The sequence below is a fragment of the Poecile atricapillus genome, chromosome 6 (assembly GCF_030490865.1).
Source record: "Poecile atricapillus isolate bPoeAtr1 chromosome 6, bPoeAtr1.hap1, whole genome shotgun sequence".
Lineage (NCBI taxonomy): Eukaryota > Metazoa > Chordata > Aves > Passeriformes > Paridae > Poecile > Poecile atricapillus.
The window spans coordinates 14,234,707-14,246,555 of NC_081254.1; the positions used below are offsets into that span (position 1 = coordinate 14,234,707).

Here is an 11,849-nt window from a genome sequence, read left to right on the forward strand (position 1 = left end):
AAGAGATGGTGGAGCATGTATTACAAGAAGTAACACAAGGGGCTGACAGGAGGCCTTCTGCCATTCATTCCCCAGCTCATCTGAGTAGGCAGTCAGGTGGCTGTCACACCTGAGCTGAAAAACTGCTCCTCAAGCAAGCTTTGCTAAATTATTCCACTGTGTTCCTCCTTCTGCATTTTCACCACTCCCTCAAGTGACAAACCTTCCCACAGGAGTGCTTACAGGAATGCACAGAACATGGGGCAAAAAACATAGGCCCATTGAACTCAAGCCTTACTGAAGGCTAAAGAACTACCCAGACAAATCTGCTCTATGGCAATTTCAAAAGTTGTTTCCCAGGTAGTCACTTTAGCTACTCTAAACATAAACAGGAATCTCAGACAAGAGCTGAACCTCTCTATTCTTCCAAGGAATTTGGATTTTGTGGTTGTTTATGCTTCTTCTTACCCTGCTTCAGCAACGGAGCCAGTCCTTATAGTCATTCACCAGCATTCTTGGCAGTGTAACAGCCCAGATGCCAAGCTCTGAATTCTCATTTTCTTCCCCTGCCTACTATAGCAGCAACATCTGCACCCATGGTTACTTCCTGGCTGGCCTCTTATCAAGGCTTCTTCTCCGACTTTGTGGCTAAGGCCAGTGCTGTTTGTGATGACAGCTGTTGCACTGGTGCAGAACCAGCCATCTGGTGACTGACTTGTCCTCTTGGACACTATTTTCTTCCAGCTGTCAGGAATTTACTGTTGGACTGGAAATAATTTGGTATGTAAATACATACCTCATGATACTCAAGTTATTACTTTCATGGGCAATTCAGTGGTCTCATCATAATTCCCATATCTGAGTGCAATCACAGCCACCTCGCTTCCCTCAGTATGGGGAGGGGTGGGTATGATCACTCAAGTCCAATAAACTTTTCAACAGATTCAAGCCTACAAATATGATCTTTTGACTCTTTAGATTTAATAAGCCCTTCCCAGCATGCCCACACTTGTGTACTCCAGCTATGGGAATACAGTTCATCGGAGACTGCTGCTTTTCTGAACTCTAAAATGAGATTTTCACCATTTACCTCATGCTGTTATCATTCATTCCTAGCTGGCCTGTCCCAGAGGCATGCTGCTGACAGGGGCTGCTTGGTCTCTCTATGCATCCTGCCTCTGATCTGCAGCCTTCTTATCACTGCCTCTTGGATTCACGGCGACAGCCCAGGGCCTTGGTAATGTCCCTCTTCCCCAAGGCAGATAGAAAAGCAGAGGGTCTGCTGCTCAAGAATGTACATTGCATTTAATCTTTCCTTCCCCAGTGCCCAATTTTTTTTATTGGACTAAATTCACAAATTTGTGATAGCATGTGTTTCTTCAGGGAAGTATGACTCCTTAAGACTTTAACTTAACAATTATACTACCAGCAATAGCTGCAGAATCTCTCTATTCACATTCCTAATCTGACATTTAATCATCTCATTTGCTGCATTAAGACATGATGTAAATGAGTTCAGAAAATTATTTTTAAGTATTTTCTCTCATTTGAATTCTCATGTGATCTTCTATCCATCAGTGGTGCAATTAAATTGTTCCATTCTACAGCAGAAAAAATGTCAGTCTTCTAAATACAAACAGAAGCAGACACATTATTCCATTCTACATCTTAGTGGAAGCTATTTCCCTCAAGATGTCCTGGTGATGCTTTCTTTAACATCTAACACTTCATCAGGGTGAATTTTTTGTTTGAGGGGTTTGGGGTTTCATCTGACTGTTGGGGAATGCAGAGGTCATGCAGTACATGTAGATTGGGACAGCAATAATTCACAATCAGAAGTTAATTTGCAGGTCAGGAATTGATATATAAATCTAAATTTGTTTCAGCTTCATTCCCCTGAGGCAGTATCTTTATTCACCACCACCAAATGCTTTCCTGGTGGAGTGCACAAGATTATTTCCACCCTGCAACTACTAGGAGAAAATTAAAGAAAGATGCACAAAAATGAAGTCCGGAAGAATACAACTGTGAATGCTTGCATTTAAAGGGAAAAAAAAAATATATATAGAAAAATTTAACTTTTACAGTTAAACTCCCCATCTAATGAAAAAAAAAGGATACCTTTCCCCTGAGGAACATAACAGGATTTATTGTTGTTCTACAAGCCCCGTTTCACCACTTTCTAAGGAAAGGAGTTAACTTTTCAGCTAAATAGCCTGTTCCCTTCTCCACAGCCTGTCCGAGTGCGTGGCTGAGTCCCCAGCAGCAGTGCAGAGCTCCTGCAGCCTCCTCAGTTACTGGTGTCTCCTGCAGAGTTCAGGCAGTCCCCAGAGCTGACACAGCAGTGTGAAACAGCCAGGCCCTGCTGCACCCCTCTGGTGCCACTGTCCTCGCCTGCCCCTCTGCTTCCACCACACCAGAGTCGGGAGAATTGCCCAGCCCTGATGGACACTCAGCTCTTCCACTAGCATCCTACACTTCTAGCATGGTGCAAGAAGGGTTCCAAGAGTATAAGGTTATTACTTCTAGGTTCTCCTCAACTAGTAACAGACAGCAGCAGGACAACACTTGCTGCTCAGGGTGATTAAAGGGTCCTTTTTTGTCTTCACAAGAAACCAATGAAGAGAAAATGGCAAATGGAGATAAGCTGGGACTTCATTTTATGCAAAAGTTGGGTTGAATTGGTTTTGAGACACAAACCACACAACTACACTACCAATTTCAAAGCCTCAGCCCTCCACCACCTCACCAGAAATGCAGTCTGGGCTCTGCATGGCTTCATTCCTTCCAGCTGGCCCTTGGCAACCTGCTTTCCTGCATTTGTAACCCCTCTCTCCCCAACCTGTGTTGTAACATACTGGTAACAATAACAGTTCTGAAATCAAAATGCTCTGCAGGCCAAAAAGCTGAGCTCAATCAACACAGGGGGAAAGCAAACCACGGAGAGCTATTGTTTCTGAAAACCATCCAAAAACTCTTGGCGCTTCAAGGCATTCCCAATGTCCTTTGCACTATTTCCAGGAAAAATGATTCCCAAGGCCTTGCATATTAAAAAAAAAAAAAAAAAATCTGGCTTATATCAATAAACATGATAACTGCTGTATTTTTCTCTTTAATCAGAGCACCACTAGCATGTAGAAGCAATCAGAGCTGAGTCAAATAGCCTGTTTCAAGTGTAGCATTTCAAAACTCTCATTCGCTGTTGAAGAGTGTAAATTAACCCCTGGGACTCCAGAATCTGCACTTCATCTTGTATATTTATGTAATGCAAATTCTTGAAGAATATGTGTGTGCAGATGTTGGTGGAATAAGTGGTAGATGAGGTAGAAGGGCTGTTTTTTTGACCAAACACACTCAACTTGCCTGTCTTGTGGAATAAGCAGTATCTGCACCAGTGCTTAGACTGCAAGCCTAGAAACAGAATTCCTGGTTCTGATCTGAGATCTCAACATAGTGACATCGAACAAGTCATTTAAAGCTCAGTAGGGTTGCAGGGCATTTGGAGATAAAGAATCCATCTACCTTCCTCATCTGACACAGGAAATCCAATTTGCAGTTGAAATGTAAATGAAGTTAGACTCGAAGACCTGGTACAGGACATTATCACGGCTCAAAACACTGAATCAGAAACAAACCATTGACAATCGCTACTGAATTACTCCTATATCTTGTTTTGACTTGTTGTGCAACATAATAAGAGTGTGGCACTTATAATCCAGTACAATCAAGCAAGAATTTACAGACATCCCTTGTTCAAGATGGTAGAATGTGTTTTGTGTATTTTAGCTATTCAGAGAGTTGAGAAACCCTTCTACTCCCTGATTTATGAGCAGTTCTTGCAATATTACATAGCCAAAAAAAAGCTTTAAATATCTCTTTTCCTGTCCCCAGAGTTTCAGGTAGGTGGCTTGAAGAAGAACTTTTAAATTAAGTCTTAGATGATCAGGTGTACTTTCAGACCTTACAGATAAAGGAAAATCTTTAAGAAAGGTGTTAAGAGATAAATGGCCAAGATAGTGTAATTTATATTTACCCACCCACTGCTCCAAGAATCACATTTTGAAGATATAAGCAAGGGTCTAATATCCCTGTAAAAACAGTGAGAAGCTTATGGCTAGTTTTCAGATTTCACACCACATGCTGTGTCTACCACAGTCCCACGGAAGAACTGCTGCCTTCATGGCACTGTGGAATGAAACAGTCTTTTGGATACATTTTCTGAAAACAGATCAATTATCAGTTAGGGAACTTGGGGGTTTTTCCAAGCAAATGGTGCACTTTTTTTAAGTTCTGCCTCTCATCTCTATCACTTCCCTACCTATTACACTTCCCAAACATTTAACTTTGTCACAATATTTAACATGAGTATTTTATTTTCAGAATGACTGTGAAGCCTTTTACATGCCATGGGAAATGAAAGCACAAATATGTACTAACAATGAATCAGCTTTATTTCCTGCAACACTGTGATTTCATGAATATTATTAAAAATACATAATTTACTACTCAGGTTCAGTGCAAAGGATTGTGTCACAAGGCTGGATTTTGTTTTGGTTTTCTATTAGTTTGGATTTTTTTTTAACTATTATTAATAGCTTTGCAGCTGCTCTGCTTCAAAACTTTCAGCCTTAAAAAGATGGGACTAGCTATTGGGAAAACACAATTTAGCTATGTAGTATCTGTGCATAGTTAAGACAGTTTTCTTCATGTAGCAGGTAGTCCTAAATTTGGTAATCCCTGCTCTGCATTGCTGGGTAATGGGATTCCCATGCTTTAGGTGTTAATGCCTTTGGGACACCTAAGTTACTGGGGCTAAGCAAATGAACTCTTTTGTTACTGCTTTTATAAATGAAGTCCTCAATTCAGTATTTTTGTAATTTGTCTACAACAACGCTAACACCACCTTTATGAAGAACAACATTAAATTGTGAGGCCACTCTGAACCAATGTAGAGCTGAAGGGCTGAAAAAACCACTCCATACCTTCAGGAAAGAAACATAGTACCTTTTAAATTACCAGTAGAAAGCTCAGTTGGGACATAAAAGTAGACTTCACATGCTTAATAAAGAGTAACAAAGACAAAACCTTGGATCTAATCTGATTTCCTTCCTGCCACTGCAGAGACCCCTGGAAAAGCCGGACGGCCTGGATGTTTCAGACCAGAGCAAAGAACATCCTCAGCATCTGTGTGAGAAGTGCAAAGTTTTGGGCTACTACTGCCGCCGTGTGCAATAAACCTTCCAAGTGGCCTCTTCCCATCCCCGTCATCCTTAAAGATTCTCTGGCAGCATACGATCAACAGCAGCACAACAGATCAAGATAAAAGCTGAAATAATTGCCAATATTGCCTATCTAATAATATGCCTTACCATTAATAGAATGTAACATTTCTCCTGTGCATGTGCATGCATGCAATAGGTATTTACAGGACTATGATTTGTATACATATATATGTAAATTTATATATGTACACACATAAAGTGTTACTGAGGTGTTCACAACAGAACTACAGTTACAGGTTCTGTTGATTGTTTACACAGACCCTATATCACAGCCAGGTGAAATGAAGTACTTTTCATAAGGCAAGGGATAATATTCACAAGGAATATTTGTTACATGTATGGCTTTTGCAGAGGTTCAGTAACTGTGGGGCCACTAATTGCAAGCACTCACCCACAACACTGTTCTTATTATATGACAAGACAAAGGAAGATGAAACAAGCCACAGCATAAAAGGAGAATTACTGCTTTCCCAGTTTTAGAAAGTCTTAAGTTTTGTGCTGCTGATTTCTTGGACTTCTATTTGTTACCATCTCTTGGGCAGGGCTTAGGCAAAATAATTTTTGCAGGACATGGAAAAAAAAGTGAATAATTGTTTGAGGGTGTGGGTTGGGTAGAAAGGGAATGCCATAAGATTCCAAGAGGTTTTTGGAGGAGACAAAATTGGCTTGCTTATGCTACCAGATCCTTCTCTTGTCATATAATCCCACTGACATGGCCCCTGCTATGTGCATGTCATGTTCATTAGGCCCCAAGCACACTAAATTTACTATGAATAAGGGGATAAGAATATTTAAAACTGACCCTAAAACCCTTAACTGAAAGATTAGCCAAACTTACTATTTATAGCAGTTTTAAAGCCACTTTCTGGAAATATTTTTATGTCCTGTTTTCTACTATAGAAATTTGTTATAATATGCAACTTGTTAGCCATAGGGGTGTTTTGAGGCATGGAGAACATTCTATGTAACCCTCTTTCTTTGTCTTCCTGTAGCACCTACATACCTGGGGAGAAATTTAGGAATTCTGTTTCACTGTCCCATTTCAGGTAGAACTTTGCACAGGAATGGCCTGCTGCAAAGAACATCTCATCAGGGATTGGCAAATATAAACTGAAAGTACCTCGAGACAGTATCCTGTTTGTTTGTCTACGTGAGAGTACATTGGCAAAAGGACACAACAAGCAATTTGTAGCATTCACTAAAAACTTAAGAGGGATAATGTTTGAGGTTGGGGCGGGTTTACATCAGCAGTTTATATTTTTATGAGGCTTCCTTTAGGCAGATTGATTTCTGTGAATGATACTTAGAGAAAATACTTTAAATCCTAAATAGCTTGATGTGAACTAAATTTATTTTGAAGTTCCCTAATGCAAAGACAGCAGGGGGTTTATGCCAAGTGATAGCAGGATGTTACCAGTACGTCAAGACAAGCTCTTACAAAGCAAGTAGAAAACTTACCATGAGCATTCACCTAGGGAAGGTGATGCTCCTGACAAATTTGCTCCTGGGTGAAACTGTTGCCATTTCCCTGCTTTGCTATAAGCAGGGCAAAATTGTATCTGCTTGTTCGGTGGGAGTGGCATGTACACATCTTGCAATCTCCATTACTTTTGGGCAGCCCAGGTGACCCAGCCTGCTGGTCACAGCAGTGCATGAGCAGCCTGACTCCTGCCTTCTGACCACAGCTCTTCCGTAGCTCCCTGATTTTGGGCAAGTCACATCATCCTTCTGGACCTCAGTTTCCCCAACTGCAAAATGGGGGTAATAATACTTTTGCATACCTACCTCACAGGAGAGTTGTGAGGTTTACTTAATATCTCTTAAGTGTTTTGGCATCACTGGATGAAAAGTGCTATGTAATGCTAAAATAGAATTAACTGAATTAATCACTTGGAAACTACTTTTGCCCAGTTGGCAACTGCAACTAAAATAGCTGAAAATAATATTATTGAAAGTAACACTAATAAACAGTTCAGTTGCCTCAGTGAAGATATGCAGTTTTAGCATTTTCAAATGCAAACACATTCTTTTGCACAGATTCACAAATTAACTTAGAGACAAATTCTCTCAACAAAGATACTAATCTGTCTATACAAATAAGAAAATACACAGGCAAATCTAGGGGTGGATTTTCTAAGCTTGACCTCTAGGATTAATCTCAATAGTTTGTTTCAAGCATGAGTAATTTTGAAAGAGCAGCATTTTAAACAGATCTAGTTTTTCCCCTTGAGCACTTAATAGTACATGAACAAAAAAACACCTCAATGGTTTACATCTAGCTAAAGAACATGTAGAGAAACTCCCTTGGATGAAGATAAGGGAAAATGTTATTTTATTTTCTCCCTGAAACTAAGATGTTGCTATCAAACATTTTGTTCAGTATTGAAATAAGCTCCATGTTACGATAACCACTAAATCCAGTAAAATAGCACAACTCTTGATATAGCTGCATCACTATATCACACACCACCAGGTTCTGACAAAAAGCTGACTAAAATATACCATTATAAGCATTGTTATTTTCATGACAGTGCCCTATTAAGAATTGTTTATCCAGATTCAACACTGCAAGGCAATGCCTTTAGCTTATGGATTTTTAGATTGTACTAAAAACACACATGATCTACTTTAACACAATTAATGTCTATAGGTGTAGCATAATAATTCTTAAGAGCATACTTATGAGAGTTCAGTATTTATATTATTGATGTGTTCCTAGGCAGAAGACATATAAAGTATTTAAGTAATACTTAGCGTATTTGTAATGAAGAGGAGAGCAGATTTCCCCCTGCACTCGTGTCGGGGAAGAGCAGATGAAGGGCACAGCGTGTGGAAAAGCAAGAAGCGACACTGCCGTAGGTTGTGCTAAGCCAGAGGCGCAGACGCGGCCGGCGCAGGATGCATCATCGGCATGGGGCACCCCTTCCCTGCACAGGGCTCAACTGCCTCCCCAAAGCTGAGGCTGGGGAAGGCAGGAGCACCAAGCTCAGCCCAAGGGAGGATTCCTCCGTCCCTCCCTGCAGGACTTTGCTCGTAGGATTGGAGCGTTGGGCCCGAGGCACTCGCTCCGCACTCGAGTCCGTGCAGTTGGAGTTGCTGGAAAAACACATCCGCATAAGTAATTGTGTGTAACAGCTTATGACCATTGGCTTTTAGTTAGTGGCACAGAAGGGACATTTCTGAATTTTCATTTCAAAGCAAAGAAAGATTACAAAACGTAGATTTCTTCTATTCCCTCCCTCCCTACGCAAAGGTAATTCACCTATAGATGTAACCAGCTCTTTACAAAACAGAAATAAAAAGGTAAATGTGCAGATTTTTTACTGGAAAAATGAAGAATTGATTTCTCTTTTAAATTTTAGTGACTGCTTTCTGATGTTCTCTAACTAGCTCTGCACTTAGAGCATCAGCTAGCAATCCTTGAAGGCATTAGTAGACAGTATTGGCAGAAGTGAAGCAAGCATCAATAAAAAGTTTTAAATCAGTACAGGCCTCCCTAAACTTAGTATTCCTCCCTAAACTGAGTATTCTTTAGGGGTGTACCTGAGAGCAGTTTGGCTCTGTGCATTTATTTGGCAAACTGGATTTTCAAACTCAGATGCTCACTGTTGACAGCCCAGTAATATCCAGCACACTCTATTTTTCTTTAATTTTCACCCTTTTGGAGATCTTTTTGAACTTTAATTTATTTATTTAAAAACAACAACAAAAAAACAACTGAACAAAAAAAAATATCCCACAATTTGTTTCATGAGTTGGTCATAACATTTCATATCAAATTTGGCATTGGCACTCCTCTGGAAAAATGGTTGAGTAATTTGAAATGTGTGTTGTAGGTTTTTAGCTGCTTTAACTTAATGATGCTACAATGAAGTTATTACAAATACTTCATTTAAGGGTGATGAAGAAAAATCCTAGTAGTTTAAAGGATGGCCCCATTTTAGCCAGTTTCTACTGCTGCTACCACAGATGTAAAACGATGCCACACAAGCAAAGTTTGAGGCCTTTTTGTCTCAAAGTTGCTATTTAATTTCAGATAAATACACAAGAGTATATATTATTTCTGAAAATAGGTGTATTTTGAAGTTCCCCATTATATGGGACTTAGTTTTTAAACTAAAAATGTGAAGTTACATATGTCTGAGAGAAGCCTTATACCTAGAAGTATTATCTACATTTTACCTTTTTGTATAACACGAAATTTAGATTATGCACGGATCGTATACTTGTGACACTCTAGCATTTTTTTAAAAAAATAAACCACCTTAAAAGATGAAAAGTTTAGAGCTTTTGGAAATGTCAGAATTCATAGATTAGTGCTCTTTGTCTTGCAGTCACAGATTTTTTTTTTTCCTATTCTGGATCCTAAGAGTTGTCCACTGAACAGTAAGCAATAAATCATCAACACGTGTTTTTCAAGTTAAGTAGATAGACATATATTTTCCACTTGCCTTTGCCAACATATTTTAAAATGCGATGGAACTATCCCCATAGAAAAATCATTCTCTCAGATATCGCTCCACTCCCAACTGGGCTTCACCCCATATCTCTTTCTTATCTGCAAAACCAGTGCTGTCCATTGAGTTTGCTATATCGCTCAAGTGCTCAGAGGGCTGTTTGAGATCTTAGATATAGGGATGATGGATTGTGTTTCTAGGATGAATTTCAAAGGGACAATCGTGTGCAGTTACTAGCTATAGATGATTGATATAAATGTTTACCCCTGTATGAAGTATTTTACAGTTTTACTTGCAGATGTGTATTTATCTTGAGTTATACTTGACATAGAGTTTCTTTCAATTTTTTTTTTTTAATACTATGTGTGTATTTTGGAAAACTTTTTAGATGTTAAAATTTTTGAATGGTTACAAATATTTCTTATAGTACTGAATTGTTATCTGGAAACTCTTTGCAGTAACTTTTTTGTATATATTTGAGGGCCTTTTTAAAAAAGTATTGTTTGTTTTTTTGGGCAAAGTTTTTACAATTGGGAAGCTTTCAGAAGGGCCTTCCTCTCAACTAGGATACTAACAGAGGTAAGAGTTTTCTTAAGTATTTTGCAGTATTTTGCAGAACTAAGGATGTATCCTCAAGAAAATATTTATGGAAATAATTTACTTTTTTTTTTTTACAATGCTTTTGTCTGTATAAAGTATGCAACAGAACTACATTAAGAAGGAAATATTGTCTACATAAAATATTATATGAAAGTTGGTACATAATTCTGACAAAAAACCTTGCAATTCTTTAAGCCATATTGTTTTTGTTATCCTTGGATGAAAATATCAGTATTAAGTAACCAATGTATTATTCAAGTGCTTTGACTTATATGAAAATGCTTATACAGTTTATTTATGTGTATTTGGGGAAGGAGTGCTAGAAAAGCTATCACTAGACATGTAGCAAGTGAGGAGCAAATAACAGTATACTGTCACTTTATGGCCTTGTGAGAGACACAAAAGATGTTGAAAGCACCGTGGAGACTCGGCTTTCAGAAACTCTGAAGCACAAGTGGTGGGTTCCAAGTGGTGCCTCTTCCCTTCCCCATAACTGGGGGGAAGAAAGTTGGTTGGGACGCTGTTTAACTTGACTTTCACAACTCTTTGCAGACTGTGAGCTCAGCTATGCAGTATCATCTACAGCAATAATATCAATCAAAGGATGTAAGAGAAAAGGATTGAAGTAGATTATTGTAGGGGTTTACATTTATTTTAATTAGAACTCATAGCAATATAGAATATGCATGTGCACGTATTCGAAGCATTTTACACTTTACATTTCATGTAGTTTGATTATATTATGAAGGATTGAGTTTTTAGTTTGATATTTTACCATGCTAAAATGGGAGGTCTGCCCAGGCCTGTACTGGATTCTTGTTTCCTTTAAAAGGTTATTTAGTACAGCACTCACTGCATTGTGTAATAGTGCTAAAACTAACACTATTTTATAAATTTCTTCAGCTTTAAAAAAAATTAACCTAATGATTATTACATTTGTTTAGCTGTACCCACTGACCTTGTCAGATTCAGTTGGCAAATTGTGTAATTTCTTTTTCTGTAACTGTTAATAAACTTGTACAGCTAAAACAAACAAAACCTATGGACAAAGGCCTCAGAGGTACCAGTTCTGTTTCAGCAATCAAGATGACAGCTTGCTCATCTGGTGACTGTGTTGCTAACAAGACTGTAAAACCTCTGTTGTGGATTGTCCATAAAATGGCATTCCGACATGTGCCTTATTTGCTGGATAGTATACAGCTTTCCTCTAGTATTCTAGCATTTTAATGCTGTATTAAAGTATTGCAAAAAAACCAGCAAGAGTGTGGCATGGTTTTCTTGAACATTCCTTCCTTTGACAATTTACTCCCAGCTGCAGTGGGTTCCTGGTTATGGCCTGGCCAGCCTTGGTCTGGTGCCTGTGGAGCAAACCTACCACAGCCAGACCATGGGAAGATGATGACGACTTTCTCCTCTGCAGTGAGTCCCTGTGCTGCAAGGGTCACAGCCAGGGCCACAGCTCTTCACTGCTAGTGGGACACCTCGAGTTCACAGTGCCAGCTCCTTGCTTTTAACTGCCTGGTGTTGTCTA

At 39.1% G+C, this 11,849-nt stretch overlaps 1 protein-coding gene across 1 annotated transcript in view; it reads left to right on the forward strand.

The window, feature by feature from the left end:
- The window catches only part of ZCCHC24 (zinc finger CCHC-type containing 24), a 107,075-nt gene extending 95,501 nt beyond the window's left edge, over window positions 1-11,574 (forward strand). Inside the window, exon 4 of the mRNA XM_058840848.1 lies at window positions 5,101-11,574. Coding sequence (XP_058696831.1) covers window positions 5,101-5,214 — 114 coding nt within the window. The 3' untranslated portion in view covers window positions 5,215-11,574. The remainder of the gene's footprint in view (window positions 1-5,100) is intronic.
- The last annotated feature ends 275 nt before the right edge of the window (window positions 11,575-11,849 follow it).